The sequence below is a fragment of the Oratosquilla oratoria genome, chromosome 25, assembly GCF_046742065.1.
Source record: "Oratosquilla oratoria isolate Oo_2021 chromosome 25, ASM4674206v1, whole genome shotgun sequence".
Lineage (NCBI taxonomy): Eukaryota > Metazoa > Arthropoda > Malacostraca > Stomatopoda > Squillidae > Oratosquilla > Oratosquilla oratoria.
The window spans coordinates 15,264,458-15,285,700 of record NC_134801.1 but is presented as its reverse complement, the minus strand read 5'-3'; the positions used below and the strand labels follow the sequence as shown (position 1 = coordinate 15,285,700).

Sequence of the window (21,243 nt, the reverse complement as noted above, 5' to 3'; positions counted from 1 at the left end):
ATTTCTCCCCGTCTTCTCCTTATATGCAAGGAGGGACGGAGAGGGGGGGTCGCCGATTAAATGAAGCGGCCTTGCTGTGGATGTGCTGTGTCTTGCGACACTGCTTCTGACCCAGGGCGGTGGGCAGGGTGCAGGGATGACCCGTCATCCAGGAGGTGCTCAGATGAGAGGGAGGGTGGGAGGGGTGTGGAGTGTATGTAGGGATGAAATGGGTGGGAGTGTTTTTATGCCTTTCCCTTTTTGGCTACCTCCCTTGTAAGGGGGAAAAAGCCTTGGTATATGTATGTATGTATGTATATTATTAATTATCATTATCATTCATTATTATCATTATCATCATTATCATTATCATCTTTATTTTTTTTACTATTATTATTATAACTTTAGTTATCAATAGTGCTATCATCATTATGATTTTTATAATTTTTGTTATTATTGTTTTAATTCTTTATTGTAGTTCTTGTTTGGTCTCATAAATCACTTATGGTTATTCTAAAGTACAATAGTCACAGTTTTCGTTTTTGTGGATTTTACTTATTCTACTCTTTAATTTTTATTTGTTTATTTTTTACTTTGATCCGTTATAAAAGGGCCAAATGGCAACATTCATCAAGGTGATGGCATTCCAATAATAATACAGATACTTTCACATATAAACATAAGTGTTTTCAAATAAATATTTATAATTTACCAATAGCTTTAAGAGTGATATATATTCTTTATTATATTACTATAAAAAATATTCAAACCAATAATATTACACAAGCTCGTCATCTTGATGTTCACTCACAATGTGGTTGTGTGTATGTGAGATTCTCCCTACATGCACAGAATGGGGAGGATTTTTTACTCAAAAGTGAACCGACATGGTTTTTCTTTAAGTTTAGATATTGGTTGGTTGATTATTCTCACCCTTTCAGTGCGGGAAGAGAACAGGATAATTTCATGACAACAATTTAATTTTAAAGACTGCCTTTCAACCCCATAGTAATTTACTAACCCCTTTCGACCCCCTATCAATCTACTGACCCCCTTTCGACCCCTTGGATGGTCTCATCAACCCCTGGTGGTCGATATCGACCCCCTAGCAATCTACTGACCCCTTTTTGACCCCTTGGCTAATTATATATATATATCATTAGCCCCTTGGATGGTCTCATCGACCCCTGGGGGTCAATATCGACCACTTTGGGTCTCAAACTGTCCGGAAATAGATTCAATTTGGAAGTAGGTAGAAACAACTTTGCCAACCGTGTAGTTAATGAATGGAATAAACTTCCTGTACAGGTAGTGCAATGTAGTTCAGTTCGAAGCTTTAAGAATCATTTAGATAAATACCTAAGTAAGATGCTGTAATTATTATAATTTATGTTATATTATTTGTTTTTGTTTTGTTATAATTTGTCTGTCTGATTTTCATTTATTATTAGTTATATGTCAATTTATTATCATTTACTATTTACCTGTTTGTTTGTTATTCAACTATACCAATGCATTTATTTATGTATTTTAATTGTTATTTACATTGTTATAGTTTTAATTTATTATTAATATGATTTTTTTTTTTTTTTTTTTTTTCATCCGACCTAGATATGGATCAAAAGGTCTCCTGTCGGCATGCTTTGCCTTTGTAATCCTTTGTAATCCTTTGTAACCCCTGCTTTAGACCATATATTACTGCACACACTTTTTTCGTCTGTTATATCTCTAAGTTTTCTTTTTTCTTAATTACCTTAATGACAGCATCTTTGGCCTTCTCCTACATTTGCTGATGAACTATTTCTTTAAAGATTTTTTTTTTTTTTTCAATCATTCCTAAGCTGTTGCAAATCATCTTCTCTTATTCTTTCTCCCGCTTCCACAACCATTGCTTTTATCCATTCATCCATCTCTTTCCTTATGGTCTCATTTGTGTTTTCATTATTTTTCAACCTCTCACTTTCACTTTTTATCTCACCCTGTTATCTTTTTAGTATACTTAACTCTTCTTTTATTTCCGTGTTTACTTTAAGTCACTTCCTTGTTTAGGTCTTTGTTTGTCTTCCATAGATCATCAGTTTCCCGCCTCCATGAACTGTTCATACTTCTCATGTCCCTATGTCTATAATATACTCTACTAAAGAGCCTTCTTTCATACCCACTAAATCCAGAGAAATGACTTATCACCATTTCCAAGTAGAAACCTTTTCGTGCCTCTTGGTGATCTAAAACATATGTTTGTATTTTGCTTTGCCCTTGTACCAGTAAATGGCTCTGGGTATATGTTTACATTGTAATGCAATGGATAGCCATCTTGTGGTTTCCCTGGCCTGTCATCGTTTTCTTCCACTTCACTTCAATTACACACTATTTACATTGTAAATTAATCATTTCAGGTATCCACAAGCACTCCAATTCCCATATATCACACCCTAGATATTCTATAATTATATTACTGTTAAGACGTTTTATTTTTTTCAAGTATTTCAGGAGTGCCAATATATGTATGTTGTCACTATGCCAAATGACATGTATTTACCTAGTTTTAATAAACGGGAGGGGAGCTATGCTCGTGGTGACCCGTCTTTATCTCTCTGCATCATGTTTTATCTTAAAATCTTGTATAGTGTTTGCACATACTGTTTTGTTGTCTAATTTGTTCCATGTATTAATCGCTCTGTGTGGGAAACTGTTCCTTTCAAGTTTTTTCTATAACTATCTTTTTTCAGTTTTTTCCGAGTCCTCTCGTTTTACCGTTGTCCCACACTAACAGGTCATTCCTGTCTAAAACTTCCATTACTTTCATTATTCTGTAGTCAGCAAATTTCCTCTTTCTCTTCTTTGTTCCAGAGTTGGTAGGTTCAGTTTGGATAGTCTTTGCTCATATGTTAGTTCGGCGAGAGTCGGTGCTAGTTTGGTTGTCTCTCTTTGTAATCTTTCTAGTTTCTTAATATTCTTTTTGGTACTGGGTCTCCAAAGTGATCCTGCGTACTCAAGCTTTGGTCTTATTAGTGTAGTTAGTATTTTCTTTATCATTTCTTCATCCATATAAGTAAATGCCACTTTGATTGACCTCAATAAATTGTAGGTTTCTCCGAATATTTTATTTATATACTTATCAGGTTTCATGTCCTTTCCAATCATCACTCCAAGATCTTTTTTATTTTTTCTTCTCCAATTCTGTAATCTTTTGATATTCTGTTTTTACTCTTTCCAAATTCCATTATCCTGCATTTCTTTATATTAAATTTCACTTCCCACTTTTGAGTCCAATTCCATATCATGTCCAGATCTTGTTGCAATGAGTTGCAGTCCTCTTCAGTTTATACCTTAAGTAATTTTGCATCATCTGCAAAAAAAATTCATATAGCACTCCACGCCTTCATTCATGTCATTTATGTATACGGCGAACATGATCGGAGCCAGTACCGATCCTTGCGGGACACCACTTTATACTTCTTCCCAGTTGGAGAATTTTTCTCTAATTACAACTCTCATTTTCCTCATTTGGCATAACTAAGAGGGATGTGGCCTATGTTTTTCAAGAGCTCTTCTGTAATTATTATCAGCCAAATGTATGGCTATTGTATACTTTTCTAAATTGTACTATATCTTATTGTATACTCCATATGTGTGGTATACTGTATCATGTCCTGGATGTCCAGCAATTCATGTCATATTCTTTTATCTACTGGCACTAGTATGAGGTTGTGTTGTATGATATGGATATCCTTTGTCTATTACCATAATTTATGTGCCATTGTGTTTGTATGCTTCCTGTCACAAATGTTGTTTCCTCAGTGAGGACAACAAGAGGTGGTGGCCGAACTATGTAGTTGTTAGAAGTATTGTGATTAAAGTAGTATATAATGTGTTGTACATGTAGCACTATGTAGATATGTGCATATAACTCTTAGCAGGTTTGTGCTAATGGTATTTCCCATGCAACTGAGCATGTCTATACATAAGGCAGTATTGTTCCTCCTTTGGTTGAAGGCACATAATCTGTGTCGTGCCATAATTTATATAAATAATAAATGTGTCAAAATGTTATAAGTTTAATTAACTCACCATTACAATCTCTATTCACAGAGAAATTATGCTATTTTATTATACTGCAACTGTCCTTCCATGGTGGGGGAAAAGAATACTGGTGCGGGGACCTATCGTCCAGGAGGAGCCAAGATAAGAGGGAGGGGGTGAATGGGTGTAAAGTATGTGGAGATGAAATGGGTTGCAGTGGACAAGATGCAGGGATGACCCGTCATCCAGGAGGTGCCAAGATAAGAGGGAGGGTACAAGGTGGAGAGGAGTGGAGTGTATTGGGGATGGAATGGGTGGGAATGGTTACTATGCCTTTGTTTTTTTGGCTACCTCCCTTGTAAGGGGGAAAAAGCCTTGGTATATGTATGTATGTTTTTTAGCTACCTCCCATGTAAAGGGGAAAAAGCCTTTGGTATATGTATGTCCCTCTGTTATGCTGTCCCCCCACTCTTAATATGTCCTGTACCACTTGTCTGATTATTCATTTCCTTTTTTTGCCAAACTCTGTGATGAGGGTCAAGAATTCTGCCACCGACTGTTCCCACTTGAGTCATAAAAAGTGACAAAAACAGGACAGGGATAGGACTGACTAGGCATCCTCCTCCCTGTAGCCCCAAAGGGGACATTCCTAAAAAAGTAAAGGCATAAGGGGGTCTAGGAGGAGTTTTCCAACCAGCATCCTAAGGTTTGGGTCTTTTAATGTGCATGGATGTGGGCAAATGAGAGTAAATGGGATGAGATAGGCAGTAAGTTTTTGAGAAGAAAGATGGATGTGTTGGCACTGAGTGAAACTAAGTTGAACATGTGGTGGAGAGGAAGGAGGTTTCTTCAAGGTTAATCACTTCAGTACAAGTCAAATTCTTGAGTGCAGCATTGGCTGCCATATGGACAATGCATCACACTACTTGCATTATAAAATATAAAGTAACTGCTGTATTGCTTGTTCTCTTTTACTCTGAGTAATAATAAGCACAGAAAATGTGATCAAACCAGTTCACAGAATCCAGGGGTATTATCATGTATAACTACAAAAAAATATATATAATCAAGACACTGACACAAGCATCCTCATGTGCCCACTTGTGTCTCATGATGCCTACTTAGGCATCATTGTACCAAAGTGGTTAATGTGGATGAAGGTGAACCTGGGAAGGGAGATGTGGGTTTTTATAAGTGCATATGGGCCTGGTAATGAGAAGAGTGTAGAGGAAAGGGCTTTTTGGATAGATTTAAATGAGTGCATAAAGGATCTAGGGAGAAATGTCAATCTAGTGGTATTGGGAGATCTTAATGCTAGGGTAGGAAATGAACCAATAGATGAAGTGGTTGGAAAATATGGAGTTCCAGGAAAAAGTCATAGTGGAGAGTTGATGGAGACATGTTCAGAGAGTTGATAATAGCAAATACAGTGTTAGGAAGAAAGTCAAGCATAAGTACATATGGGAGACAGTGGTGGATGGATGGGTGGTAGATGGGACTTTAATGGACTACATAGTGGTAACCAGGAGAAGAGAAGAAAGAGTTTTGGATGCACATGTTCTAAGGGGAGGGAGTGGGGGAATATCAGATAATAATTTTGGTGGAATGTAAGTTGAGAGTGGAGGATAGATGGAGAAAGAGGAAAAGGACAAAAGGTAGGGAGCTCCTTAGAGTAACCTGCTTAAATGAGAAAGAAAAGGAGGACAAGAAGAAGCTGAGAGAGGAGTGGGAGGGAGTGAAGGACAGTAGAACTAGGAGTGGAGGAGGAATGGGGATGGTTCAAGAAGGGAGTCAGAAGATGTGCAAAGTTGGTGTGTGGAACAAGGACAGGACGAAATAGAAGGGTAATGAATGATGGGATGAGGATGCAAAGACGGTTGTAGAATAGAAGAAGCAAGCATTCACAGATTGGTTACAAAATATGATGAATCATATGAGAGGTACAAAGAAAAGAGAAGTAAAGCATAAGATAAAGGAGGCAAGGAGGAGAGCAGATGTGAAAAGGGGTAAGAGTATAAGAAAAAAAATTGAATGTAATAAAGATATTTTTGGAAGAAAATTAAGAAAGGAAGAGGAGGCAAATCAAGTAGAGAAGAAAAGGTGAAAGGTGCAGATGGAGATGATAATGGAAGAGAAGGCAGTAAAAGGAAGATGGGCAGTGTTTTTGGGAGCTGCTAAATGTAAAGGAGGATGGAGAGGTAAAGGTAGTCGCAGTGGGAAGCACTAAGGAAATGACAGTGATGAGGTAAATGGAGAAATAAGGAAAGATGAGGTGAAAGCAGTTGTTAAAATGATGAGAGCAGGTAAGGCACCTGGGTTAGATGGGTGTCATTGTCTTAAAAAGGGAGGTACACTGATGGACTGGCTGGTGAGGTTGTTTAATGTTTGTTCAAAAGAGGGTAGAGAGCCAGAGGACTGGAAGAATGCCTGTATAGTTCTGCTTTACAAGGAAAAAGGGGACAAGTGTGAGTGTAGTAGTTTCTGATGGATCAGTTTGTTGAGTGTAGCAGAGAAAGCTCATGAGAGGATTAGGAAAGGAACTGAGGGAGTAATTGGTGAGGAACAGTGTGGGTTTAGGACAGGTAGGGGTTGTGTGGATCAGATTTTTGTGGTAAGACAGATATGTAAGAAAGCTTTAGGAAAAGGTAAGGATGTTTTGGAGAATTTATGGATTTGGAAAAGGCTTATGACTGGGAAGACAGGAAGGCACTGTGAGAGGTATTACAGATATATAGGATTGGAGGAAAGCTGTTAAGCGCAGTCAAGAATTTTTATGAGAGTAGTAGAGCATGTGTTACAATTAGAAATGGAGAGAGTGAGTGGTTTGAGGTATAGGTGGGACTTTACCAGGGATGCGTTATGTTGCCTTGGCTGTTCAATTTATATGTGGATGGGGTGGTGAGAGGTAAATGCAAGGGCAATGAGCTGAGGATTCGTGATGGCTAAGGAAAATGGAGAAAAGTGGGAGATAAACCAGTTGTTGTTTGCTGATGACACTGCACTTGTGGCAGGATCATAGGTGGGATTAAGGAAGTTAGCAACAGAGTTTGGGAAGGTGTGTGAAAGAAGGAAGTTAAAGATAAATGTGGGTAAAAGTAAGGTGATGAGATGTACACGGGGAGAAGTTGATGGCATATTGGAAGTGATTATTAAGGGAGAGAGACTGGAAGAAGTGGATAGCTTTAGATAGTTGGGGGCACATGTGGCAGGAAAAGTAGTGGAGGTGAAGATAGAATGTAGATTGAGAGAAGCAAGTAAATGCCTTGGGAGATTAAAAAGTGTAATGAGAAATAAACATTTGGAAATGGATGCTAAGAGGAGATTGCATGGAGTGATTGTGTCAGCAGCACTGTATGGGGCAGAAATATGGAACATAAGAGAGGAAGAGAGGAGTTTGAATATGTTTGAGAAGTATGGAAGGGGTTACTAGGCTGGATAGAGTGAGAAACAAGGAGGTGAGGAGGAGAACTAGGGTGGAAAGGGAGTTGGGAGGTATGGTTGATGAAAGAGTAATGGGATGGTTTGGATACATGGAAAGAATGAGTGAAGACAGATTAGTAAAAGAGGTGTGGAAGGCAGATGTAGGAGAGAACATGAGGGGGCAACCAAGGATGAGATGAGTGGATGGGGTAAAAGGGGCAATGGGAAAGAGGGGAATGCCTGTTAAGGAAGGACGGGAGAAGACAGATGATAGGGGTGAATGGAGAATGATTGTGTACTGTCAACCATCATAGCCTCCTAACAAAGCTGGCCTGGATGGGAGCAAATAGGCAATGATAAGAATCTTGGAGAGCCTTCTGGAAAACAGAAGGTTCTTTGTTGGGATGAACGGTAGGTAAAGCAGGCAGAGACTACAAAGGAATGGACTCCCACAAGGGTCTGTACTATCTCCCATCCTTTTCAACCTCTATATGGGCGACCAACCTGCCTTTGGTTGAAAAGATGTTAATCTATTCACTGGAAACCATTCAGTGTATGTATGTGTATGTATGTGTGTGTGTGTGTGTGTGTGTGTGTGTGTGTGTGTGTGTGTGTGTGTGTGTGTGTGTGTATTCACTTGGTCTTTGGATCACGTGTTGGACTCGTAATCGACAACTATTTCCCTCCTGGAAGAGAGCTCAGAGCTCGTAGGTCCGATCTATGGGTAATGCTATGACCTTGCACACACACACACCCCCAACTCCCCGCCCACGAGAGTTGGAGTAACACCCCTCAGCGCTGCGATACTGATATTATTTCAGCCCCGGGCGAGGATCGAACCCGGACCTCCGTAGTGGCAGGCCAGAGCTGTGTGTATGTGTGTGTATATATATATATATATATATATATACATATATATATATATATATACATATATATATACATATATATATATGTGTGTGTGTGTGTGTGTGTGTGTGTGTGTGTGTGTGTGTGTGTGTGTGTGTGTGTGTGTTTGAGACATCCTAGATATCCTTGATCTTACCTTGGTGGGAGGGAATTTGGTGATAAAGAAATTAGAAACTGCACAAAAAGTCTTGGAGATGAGAGGCACACACAAAGACTGATGCATAACTGCAGCCACACGGTAATTAGGCCCATAAAACGGGTCACTGATAGCGGGACATATCATGTTGTTTAAGTTGACTTCAAATGCCTGAATGATATAGAATATATAAGTGAGTGCATATTCAATAGATACTTCCTATAAAGTTCATCCATAATTCAATCTATATACCAATAGACTTTCAAGAATTTAAAAATAATTGACTCACAAGGCCAACTAGTTGTAATGGAAGAAAATGATACAGCAGCAGAATGCCAAGAGACATGATCGTCCAGCTCATGTCACTTAGGTGCTCTATAGTATACACTCCTGGAAACAGTAAATTATTACTTCACAATATGACTCACAAACTTCTATTACCATTATTCCCTAAAAAAAAAAAAAAATTAAAAAGTATAGTGGTCTCTCAGATTTTGCAGGATTCATTTCCTCAACTCCCCCCAGAAAAGAGAATTTTTAATAGTATTAGGTACAATGAAACATAAAAAACAAAGATGTACCATTTAATAAACCATTAGCTGGACCAATTACACGTAGACATGTTAGTCCTGTAAAATGGATAGGGGAGTGAATCACCTTGTCACTTTAAGTTTTCAAATCCTGTCAAACCCCTAACCTCCAACCACAAGTTCCTGATGTTCTTACAATTGGTCTCCAGACTGGGCCCAAGATCTCTATCTCCTTCAACTGTATTTCTTCTACCTTTCCACTTATAGAGACCTGACAGCCAATGAATGCTCCCCTCTTAGTACTTTCAGCCAATGACATAAAAGCAGTCTCACAATACAATCCAAACATTAATCCAAATTTCTTGCCAGAGAGATAGGAAGGCTCTACGACCATTGGTGGCTACTGGTTTTGTGGGTTTCCAGTCAGTGAAGTTCAAGACAACTGTTATTATCATTAATGTATTCATTATTATTACCAAGAGAAGAAAAGTAGCATAAGATAAAGGAGGCAAAGAGGAGAGCTCATGTGAAATGGGGTACAAGAATGACAGAAATTCATTAAAGTAATAAAAAGATGTTTGGAAAGAAATTAAGAAAGAGGAGGTGAATCAAGTACAGCAAAAAAGTAAAAGGTGCAGATGGAGAGATGATAATGGAAGAAATGACAGTAAGAGGAAGATGGGCAGAGTATTTTAGGGAGTTGCTAAATGTGAAGGAGGATAGGGAGGGAAAAGTAGTTGTAATGGGAAGCACTAAGAAAATGACAAGTGATGAGTGAGGAACATGGAGGAGAAATAAGGAAAGATGAGGTGAAAGCAGGAAAGCAGGGTTGGATATGTGTCATGCAGAATGTCTAAAAAAGGGAGGTACAGTGATGGATAGGCTGGTGAGATTGTTTAATGTTTGTTTAAAAGAGGGTAGAGTGCCAGAGGAATGAAGGAGTGCCTGTATAGTTCAGCTCTACATAGGAAAGGGGACAAGTCTGAATGTAGTAGTTTCAGAGGGCTCAGTTTGTTGAGTGTAGTTGGGAAGGTGGGAGGGTCTTGACTGAGAGAATTAATAGATGAACAGAGGGAGTAATTGGTGAGGAACAGTGTGGGTTTAGGACAAGTAGGGGTTGCATGGATCAGATTTTTGTGGTAAGACAGATATGTGAGAAAGCTATAGGGAAAGGTAAGGATGCTCTTTAGGCTTTTATGAATTTGGAAAAGGCTCATGGCAGGGTAGACAGGAAGGCACTGTGGGAGGTATTGCAGATATATGAGATAGGAGGAAAGCTGTTAAGAGCAGTCAAGAGTTTTTACAAGAGTAGTAGAGCCTGTGTTTGAACCAGAAATGGAGAGAATGAATGGTCTGAAGTAAAGGTGGGACTTCATCGGGGATGTGTTATGTTGCCTTGGCTGTTCAATTTACCGTATTTTTCGGACCATAAGGCGCTTCGTACCATAAGGCGCACCCGTAATTTGCTATTCCCCGTCCTTACATAAGGCGCACCTGACCATAAGGCACACCTGGTCTCGTCATCAGATAATCATGCATATGTGAGTGCATTCAGAACAGAACATTTTTGTTGTTGAATTAGAAAAATTGGTTGGGATTTAGCAAAATTACAAAAATAAATTATATATATATATTTTTTTTTTGGTCAGTGAAATCAGACCACCTCCATGGATGGTCTGCCCTGCCAATATCCCTAAAAAACAACATAAACACGTTATGGGAATTGTGGGGAATAAAACCAACATTAGCAGTTTTATTCCCAGAATTCTCTATTCACTTAAAAACACAAGATTACAAATGAAGGTAATTTTTAGTTTTGACCATGGGCACAATATAGCAATAGAAAATTAATTATTAATTTTTTTGTAAATTATAATGTATCAACATAATATGCAATTTTGTGAGCGGAAATAAAAAATAGGTGGGAAAACTGATTTCGTAAGTAACGAAGTCGTGTCGGACGAATGGTGCACCATGTTTGTTATGATAGATGCCGACGTCTAAGAAATGAAAGGGTGATAAATTCGTCTAACCTAACCTAACCTGTGTTTAATAAATCATTACCTGCAAATTAAATGCCATCATGCTTGTCCTCGTTGTCGTCGTCGTGAGAGACATTGGCATCCCGATCCTATGCTACCGACTTCGTTTATTAGCATATTTGCTTGTAGCAAGGTATTTTTTATTTTCATTTCCACCCACAAAATTGCATATTACGTTGATACATTTAATTTACAAAATTAATAATTAATTTTATATTGCCATATTGCGCCCATGGTCGAAACTAAAAAAAATACCTAAATGACTACAGTCTGAGTGGAGCGAGACTAGACCAATGCAAAATGGCTGTCTGTGTTGTGGATGCTATCATATCATAGCCATGATAGCGTGAATGAATGCGGTGGCATGGACTCGAAAACTGTCAAAGTTTTCGCAATTTTCTTGTCAAGATACATGCATCTTGGTTATAACTTGGTTGTAACTTTTGCTAGGCCTATGCACTGTCGCCGTCGGCAGGCTAGCTACGAAACGTGTCAAAATAATTCGTCACTGTCCGAGGCATTTTTTTGCACTGAAGCCACACATAAGGCACACCTCACGATAAGGCGCACCACCCGATTTTGGCCGATTTTAAGGATTTTTCCTACGCTTTATGGTCTGAAAAATACGGTATACATGGATGGAGTGGTGAGAGAGGTAAATGCAAGGGTAATGGGCCAGAGATTGGAAATGTTCAAGAAAATGGAGAAAAGTGGGAGATAAGCCAGTTGTTGTTTGCTGATGACACTGCACTTGTAGCAGGATGAGAAGAGGGATTAAAGAAGTTTGTGACAGAGTTTGGGAAGGTGTGTGAAAGAAGGAACTTAAAGATAAATGTGGGCAAAAGTAGGGTGATGAGAAGAACAAGGGGAGAATGTGATACCAAATTGGAGGTAAGTATTAACCCCTTCCATACGGTGCCGCACACGTAGGCGTCATGGGGAGCGAGTGTATTCGCGAGGCTGCCATATCAGCGTCTTGATTATATTTATTGTAGTCGCCCCTCCATAATGACATTCTTTCTAATTCTTTTGTAATCGCATTTTCTATGGTTATCAAAATTCACGGGTGAAGAGAGAACGATCGATATAAGCGGTGACTATATTTTATGATGCGAGTATTATTACGACACGTCGTACGGCTGGCATTGGCTGCTGCCACCGAGATCTAAGTCCATGACGCCTACGTGTGCGGCACCGTATGGAAGGGGTTAAGGGAGAGAGACTGGAGGAAGTGGATAGTTTTAGATACTCGGGTGAAAATGTGGCAGGAAAGGGAATGGAGGTGGAGGTAGAATGTAAATTGAGAGAAGCAAAAATGCCTTACGGGATTTAAAAGTGTAATGAGAAATAGACATTTGGAAATGGATGCTTAGAGGAGATTGTATAAAAGAGTGATTGTGTCAACAGCACTGTATGGGACAGAAATATGGAACATCAAAGAGGAAGAGAGGAGGAGTTTGAATGTGTTTGAGATGAGGTGCCTGAGATGTATGATAGGGGTTACTAGGTTGGATAGAGTGAGAAACGAGGAGGTGAGGAGAGTGGGGGTGGAAAGGGAGTTGGAAGATAGGGTTGAATGAAAGAGTATTAGCATAGTTTGGACAGATGGAAAGAACGAGTGAAGAAAGATTAGTAATAGAGGTGTGGAAGGCAGAGGTGGAAGGAGTGAACATGAGGGGGCAACTATGGATTAGATGGATGGATGGGGTAAAAGAGCATTGGGAAAGAGGAGAATGTCTGTTGAGGAAGGGAGAAGAAAGAAGATAAGGGTGAATGGAGAATGGTCGTGTATGGATGATACTGTGTTGCATGGAAGGGAGTGAGAGGGGATGGGTTCAGTGAGTATGTATGAATGATATTTTGACGCAGCCCGAAGGCATTTTTCCCCGTCTTCTCTTATCCATTTTCTTATTTTATTTTATTTTTTCTTAACAGCTGCTTTCACTTCATCCTTCCCTATTTCTCCTCCATTTTCCTCACTCATCACTCTCATTTTCTTAGTCCTTCCCACTGCAACTATCTTTCCCTACCTATCCTCCTCCACATTTAGCATACATACATATATCAAAGGTTTTTTTCTCCCTACACAGGGGGTAGCCAAAAAGAAAAAGGCATAGAATCCACTCCCACCCATTTAATTTCCTATATATTCCACTCCCCTCTGCCCTCCTCCCTCCCTCTTATCTTGGCACCTCCTGGATGACGGGTCATCCCTGCATCCTGTCCACTGCCCTGGGTCAGAAGCAGTGTCGCAAGACACAGCACATCCACAGCAAAGCCACTTCATAAATTCGGCAACCCCCCCTCTCCATCCCCCCATGCAGAAAAGGAGAAGACAGGGAGAAAACCCTTCGGGCTGCGTCAAATTTTTTCTTATACATCCTCACCCCCCATCCACCACCCACTTCCCCTCATGTATCACAGCATCATCTATACACAACCCCTCTCCATTCACCCCTATCTTCTGTCCTCTCCCATCCTTCCTCCACAGACATTCCTCTCTTTTGTAATGCCCCTTTCACCCCATCCATCCATCTCATCCTAGGACACCCCCTCATATTCACTCCTTCCACCTCTGCCTTCCACACTTCTTTTACTAATCTTTCTTCACTCATTCTTTCCATGTGTCCAAACCATCCTAATACTCTTTCATCAACCCTATCTCCCACAACTCTATCCACATTTAGCAACTCCCTAAAATACTCTGCCCACCTTCCTCTCACTGCCTTCTCTTCCATTATCATCTCTCCATCTGCACCTTTTACCTTTTCTTCTCTACATGATTCATCTCTTCTTTTCATTCCTTTCCAAAACATCTTTTTATTACTTTCAAAATTTTCTGTCATACTCTTACCCCATTTCACATCTGCTCTCCTCTTTGCTTCCTTTCCCTTCTCTTTACTTTGTACCTCTCATTGATTCTCTCGTCCTAATTTGTAGCCAATCTATGAATACCTGCTTCTTCTCTTCTACACCCTTCTTTGCTTCCTCATCCCATCACTCACTACCCTTCCTTCTATTTCCTCCTGCCCTACTTGTTCCACACACCATTTTTGCACACCTTATGACCGAGTGAATGGTTTGAGGTAAAGGTGGGACTTCATCAGGGATGTGTTATGTCACCCTGGCTGTTCAATCTATACATGGATGGGGTGGTGCAAGGGTAGTGGGTCAGGGGTTGGAGATGGTTAAAGAAAATGGAGAAAAGTGGGAAATAAGCCAGTTGCTGTTTGCTGACAACACTGCACTTGTAGCAGGATCAGAGGAGGGATTGAGGAAGTTAGTGACGTGACAGAGTTTGAGAAAGTGTGTGAAAGAAGGAAGCTGAAGATAAATGTGGGCAAAAGTAAGGTGATGAGATGTACAAGGGGGGAGAGTGACAGCTGGCTGGAAGTGAGCATTAACCCCTTCAATACGATGACGCCTACGGAGGCGTCATGAGGAGCAAGTGGGTACGCGAGGATGTCAGTGTCGGCATCTTGATTATATATATTGTAGTTGTACCTGCGTGACCCCCATACTCTGTAAACTGGCTTCATCATATTTTTTTATGGTTATCAAAATTCACGGGTGAAAGAGAACGAGCAATACAGCGGTAACTTTATTTTTCATAATGCGAGTATTATGACGCAACATCGCACGTCTGGCAGCTAATGCTGCCTGTGAGATTTTGGCCCATATTGAAGGGGTCAAGGGTGAGAGACTGGAGGAAGTGGATAGTTCTAGATACTTGGGTGCGAATGTGGCAGGAAAGGGAAGAGTGGGGGTGGAGGTAGAATGTAGATTGAGAGAAACAAGTAAATGCCTTGGTGGATTAAAAAGTGTAATGAGAAATAGCCATCAGGGACATAAGAGAGGAAGAGAGAAGGAGTTTGAATGTGTTTGAGATGAAATGTCTGAGAAGTATGATAGGGGTTACTAGGCTAAATAGAGTAAGAAATGAGGAGGTGAGAACAGGGGTGGAAAGGGAGCTGGGAGATAGGGTTGATGAAACAGTATTAGGATGGTTTGGACCATGGAACGAATGAGTGAAGAAAGATTAGTAAAAGAGGTGTGGAAGGCAGAGGTGGAAGGAGTGAATATGAGGGGGCATCCTAGTATGAGATGGATGGATATGGTGAAAGGGGCATTCCAAAAGGGAGGAATGTCTGTTGAGGAAGGACAGGAGAGGACAGAAGATAGAGGTGAATGGAGAAGGATTGTGTATGGATGATGCTGTGATGCATGAGGGGGAGTGGGTGGGTGATGGGGGGTGAGGGAGTATGTATGAGAAAAAATTTGATGCAGCCCGAAGGGATTTCTCCCCATCTTCTCCTTTTCTGCTTATGAAGCGGCCTTGCTGTGGATGTGCTGTGTCTTGCGACACTGCTTCTGACCCAGGGCAGTGGACAGGATGCAGGGATGACCTGTCATCCACGAGGTCCCAAGATAAAGAGGGAGGGAGGAGGGTGGAGGGGAGTGGAATATGTAGGGAATGGAATGGGTGGGAGTGGTTTCTATACTTTTTTCTTTTTGGCTACCCCCCATGTAAGGGGGAAAAAGCTTTTTTTTTTTCTTTTCTTTTTTCCATGAGGGGACAGAGAGGGGGGTTGCTGATCAAATGAAGCAACCTTGCTGTGGATGTGCTGTGTCTTGCTACACTGCTTCTGACCCAGGGCAGTGGGAAAGATGCAGGGATGACCCGTCATCCAGGAGGAGACAAGATAAGAGGGAGGGAAGGAGGGGGGTGAATGGGAGTGGAGTACGTGGGGATGGAATGGGTAGGAGTGGATTTTATGCCTTTGTTTTTTGGCTATCTCTCTTGTAAGGGGGAAACACCGATTGCTATATGTATGTATTATTACTATCAATGTTACTGTTGTTTTTCTTATTTACATATAGCAAAAGGTCCTCCCCTTTTAACCTCTTCCCTCCGGGGCACATCGCACGTCTGGCAGCATTAGCTGCCCGACGTGCGATGTCTCGAAATAATAATCGCATTATAAAAAATAAAGTCAGTGCTAAATTGTCCGTTCTCTTTCACCCGTGTATTTTGATAACCATAGAAAACTGATGAAGCCAGTTTAGAGAGAATGAAAATTACGTAGGTACAACTACAATAAATATAATCAAGATGGCGACTTCGGCATCAGCGAGTACCTACTTGCTCCTCATGCCGCCTACATAGGCGGCACCGTATGGAAGTGGTTAAAGGGGTTGGCCAGCCAGTCGGCCCCAAACTCTTGGGGTTGGGGGATGTTCCAACAACAAAGATACTGCTGTACCAGGACTTGCAGCAGCCTCTACAAACACAGCACACCCACTACACTACATTGCAGAACACCCCCACACACCAAGAAATAACAAAACAACACCTAAGTGCCTATATCACACACAAATACTCTCTTCTCTTTCTCTTCCTCCACAACCACCAGACACCAACCTCCAGAAACATATCCAAAACCATATCACTCATTGCTCTATCAACAAACTGAAAGACAATGCACTGCTGCATGCCAGACCCCCTGATATTCATCCTTCTGCATACTCTCTCCCTAGTGAGGACAGAGTCCACCTGGCCACACTGTGAAGTGGCCACCATCTGGCCCTTTCCAGCTCAACAGATACTTCCCTTATACCCATGGCCCCTTTCATCACATCCCTTAATCCCACTGTCTTCTCAAATGTACTCCATCCACCTCTGCCTTCCACACTCTCTTTCCTCATCTTTCTTCAACTATTCTTTCTGTATACCCAAACAACCCCAGTATTCTTTGATCAACCTTAATTGTTGCCTAGAGTTTTACTGAGTGGAAAACCTCTAGCCCCACAGCAGCTGTCAACTATGCTTGCATTAAAAGATACAAGAAATACAGTAGACCCTCGTTTTACGCGGATTTTTTATGCGCGGTTTTGAATTTACGCGGATTTTTGGGAAGAAGATTTTTGGAGGAAGAAGAGGTTCGGGAACTGATTCGTGGCCATGCAGTTGAGCTGTCTGAGGAGGAACTGGTGGAACTCATCCAGTCGGCCAGTGAGGAGGAGGAGGAGGAGAAGGGCAATGTTGAAGAAGAGAGCCAGCCACAGGAGGGATTAACTTTGGACTCATTGGCAGCCTTGATACGACAGGCCTCCGCTCTCAAGGCTGCCATTTATGAGACAGACACATCCATGGTGAGGGCAATTGCGGCGCAGAATGGCATCGACAGTGTTATGGAAGAAAAGGTAAAAGGTACAGATGGAGAGTTGATAATGGAAGAGATGGCAGTGAGGGGAAGATGGGCAGAATATTTTAGGGAGTTGCTGAATGTGAAGGAGGATAGGGAAGGAAAGATAGCTGCAGTGGGAAATGCGAAGAAAATGAGAGTGATGAGTGAGGAGAATGGAGGAGAAATAAGGAAGGATGAGGTGAAGGCAGCTGTAAAGATGATGAAAGCAGGTAAGGCACCTGGTCTGGATGGATGTCATGCAGAATGTCTGAAAAAGGGAGGTGCAGTGATGGTGGACTGGTTGGTGAGGTTATTTAATGTTTGCTGGAGAGAGGGTAGAGTACCGGAGGACTGGAGTAGTGCCTGTATAGTTCCTCTTTACAAGGGAAAAGGGGACAAGTGTGAATGTAGTAATTTCAGAGGGATTAGCCTGTTGAGTGTAGTAGGGAAGGCTTATGGGAGGATCTTAATTGAGAGGATTAGGAGAGGAACAGAGGGAGTAATTGGTGAGGAACAGTGTGGATTTAGGACGGGTAGAGGTTGTGTAGATCAGATCTTTGTGGTAAGACAGATATGTGAGAAAGCTATAGGAAAGGGGAAGGATGTTTTTTGGGCTTTCATGGATCTGGAAAAGGCTTATGATAGGGTAGACAGAAAGGCACTGTGGGAGGTTATGCAGATTTATGGGATAGGAGGAAAGCTTTTGGGAGCTGTCAAGAGTTTTTATGAGAGTAGTAGAGCATGTGTTAGGATTAGAAATGGAGAGAGTGAGTGGTTTGAAGTAAAGGTGGGACTTCGTCAAGGATGCGTTATGTCGCCCTGGCTGTTCAACTTATACATGGATGGGGTGGTGCGAGAGGTGAATGCTAGGGTAGTGAGTCAGGGATTGGAGATGGTTAAAGAAAATGGAGAAAAGTGGGAGGTGAGCCAGCTGTTGTTTGCGGACGACACTGCGCTTGTGGCAGGGTCAGAGGAGGGATTGAGAAAGCTGGTGGCAGAGTTTGGGAGAGTATGTGATAGAAGAAAGCTAAAGATAAATGTGGGTAAAAGTAAGGTGATGAGATGTACAAGGGGTGAAAGTGGCAGTAGACTGGAAGTGAACATTAAGGGAGAGCGACTGGAGGAAGTGGATAGTTTTAGATACTTGGGTGCAAGTGTAGCAGGAAAAGGTGGAGTGAAGGTGGAGGTAGAATGTAGATTGAGAGAAGCGAGTAAATGCCTTGGTGGTTTAAAGAGTGTAATGAGGAATAGACATTTGGGAATGGATGCGAAGAGGAGACTGTATGAAGGAGTGATTGTGCCAACAGCACTGTATGGGGCAGAAACGTGGAACATAAGAGAAGAAGAGAGAAGGAGTTTGAATGTGTTTGAGATGAGGTGTCTGAGAAGTATGGTGGGGGTTACTAGGCTAGATAGAGTGAGAAATGAGGAGGTGAGGAGGAGAACAGGGGTGAAAAAGGATTTGGGAGATAGGGTTGATGAAAGAATATTAGGATGGTTTGGACACATGGAAAGAATGAGTGAAGAAAGACTAGTAAAAGAGGTATGGAAGGCAGATGTGGAGGGAGTGAACATGAGGGGACGTCCTAGGATGAGGTGGATGGATGGGGTGAAGGGGGCTTTGGGGAAGAGGGGAATGTCTGTTGAGGAAGGAAGGGAGAGGACGGAAGACAGAGGTGAGTGGAGAATGGTTGTATATGGATGATGTTGTGACTGCATGAGGAGGAATGGGCGGGGAAGTGGGGGGTGGGGTAGTATGTGTGAGTAAATTTTGACGCAGCCCGAAGGGATTTCTCCCCGTCCTCGCCTTATATGCAAAGGGGGACGGAGAGGGGGGGTCGCCGATTAAATGAAGCGGCCTCGCTGTGGATGTACTGTGTCTTGCGACACTGCTTCTGACCCAGGGCGGTGGGCAGGGTGCAGGGATGACCCGTCATCCAGGAGGTGCTCAGATGAGAGGAAGGGTGGGAGGGGTGTGGAGTGTATTTAGGGATGAAATGGGTGGGAGTGTTTTTATGCCTTTCCCTTTTTGGCTACCTCCCTTGGAAGGGGGAAAAAGCCTTGGTATATGTATGTATATGTATGTACAAAGCCGTTTTGCAGGACATGAAAAAGTGCCAAGTACAATTGCCCATCACCATGTTTTTACAGAAACGTGGTGGTCCAGCTAATTCTGATGCCGAGTCCGACTAGACTGCTACCTAGACTACTACCCCTTCTACATATATTCATTTCATGCACTGTTTTTTCTTGTTCTTTTGTTTGTATTGTATTGTTTTCCTATTTTTCTATTGTATTATTTTGTTCAATATGGCAATTCATTGTGGAAATAAAATTATTAGGGTTCTAATGATTGTTTTGGTATATCTCCTTCAGTGGCGGAATTTTACGCGGATTTTCGTTTTACGCGGGGGTTCCCGGTCCCTAACCCCCGCGTAAAACGAGGGTCTACTGTATAGATGAAATTGACAGAGATACTGGGTTCAGTACTAGGACAAACTGTCAGCCCCTTCAGGTCAGCTCAACTGTCCATACTGCAGGACTCACAAGCAGGTACCCATCTTTAGTCATTTGCATTTTACTAAAAGGTAATTTGGGCCAGACTTTTTTTTACTCATTGGATTATGAGCCCGCCAACATTGGAAAACCCAAAATCAAAATCAAAATCAGCAAAATTCCTCTTTTTTATTTCCACCAAGCTGCTAACTAGCACCAGTATAACAAAGTTAAAAAAAATATATATATATGGGCATACTGTTTGTACAAAACATACAAAGCCTGGTACATACAGCTTGTGTGCTCATCAACCTGGCCAGTGAGAAAGAAAAATTATTTCCTCTAACCTGACAACATGACCTCCAAAAAGCTTTATATAAATATAAGTGTTAGAGGCAATTCCCCCCTCACCCCCACCCTCCAACAAAAGGGGAAGGATCCATGATGCCCGTAAACCAACGAATAAAAAAAAATGTTTGGCCTAACTCAAAATAAACCACATAGAGAAACTTGGCTACTGTCACCAAAGTCTGCAGCCACATTAACAACATAACAACATGAGAAACATAACTATCCTTAATTTTGTTTTGTATAATATACAATTTATTCAAGATATCTAAGTAGTAAAACTTAAAATCAATAATAAATATGCAATAATTTTCAACAATGGTTAATAAATCTGACTTACCTCCAAGACGTAAAAGATAATATGGAACTACCAACATCATGATATGTTGGATCCAGTAGATCTCAACCTCAAAAGGAAGCTGTAATACATTAGACAAAATGAAACAAACTCCAAATCAAGCAAGGTTATAAACAAACTCATTCATGAGTACCTGAAAGTGAGAAGCTCCATATTATTACCAGAAAAAGGTCCTTTAGAAACATGTTCATTATGTTAAACACAATAGTCTTTATATACATACTACAAAAGCTTCATTATTATATAAGTGCATATACAAAAGTTGCAATTCCCCTTAGGGGGAATGGCTAAGCCAAAGCATGCACTTGTATAATGGATCACTCATACATGATTCCCTACCCTCACATCTCAACACCATGGGAATGGTCATCCATCCACCTTTGCCATTCTGCACAAGTCAAATTTGGCCCTACTGTAGGGCATGCCAGCTTAAGTTAATTTTCCCCCATAGCTTTATAATGCTGAGAATCCCTCCTCTGCATCCATTAGTTACAGCACAGAGCAGATGTACAGAACATCCTTCCGAGATGTGTTATTCACTTATCCATTCACAATATTCCGCAAACTACCACAACACACAATACTTGCCAAGGTACTGGATATTACCACACCAAAGGTAGTGGAAAGATTAGTGGCATACACAAAATAAAATAAACTATCCACCTCCCCTAACCAACATGAATTCAAAGAGGGCAACTCCACGAGCACACTACTCACAAAAATCTCCCAACAAGTGCTGGAAAGATTTAACATGAAAGCCCCACCACAATGGTTGTGGTAGCTACTGACATAAACATGGCATTTGTAAAAAACC

General features: G+C 41.2%; 1 protein-coding gene across 10 annotated transcripts in view; it reads right to left on the bottom strand.

The window, feature by feature from the left end:
• Nucleotides 1–21,243, bottom strand: part of LOC143038832 (transmembrane protein 164) — a 128,981-nt gene that overhangs the window by 51,512 nt on the left and 56,226 nt on the right. For all 10 annotated transcript variants that reach the window (XM_076208440.1, XM_076208429.1, XM_076208430.1 and 7 more), the window contains 3 exons: nt 20,412–20,490; nt 8,757–8,857; nt 8,468–8,638 (listed from right to left, as the gene is read on the bottom strand). In XM_076208440.1, coding sequence (XP_076064555.1) covers nt 8,468–8,638; nt 8,757–8,857; nt 20,412–20,490 — 351 coding nt within the window. The remainder of the gene's footprint in view (nt 1–8,467; nt 8,639–8,756; nt 8,858–20,411; nt 20,491–21,243) is intronic.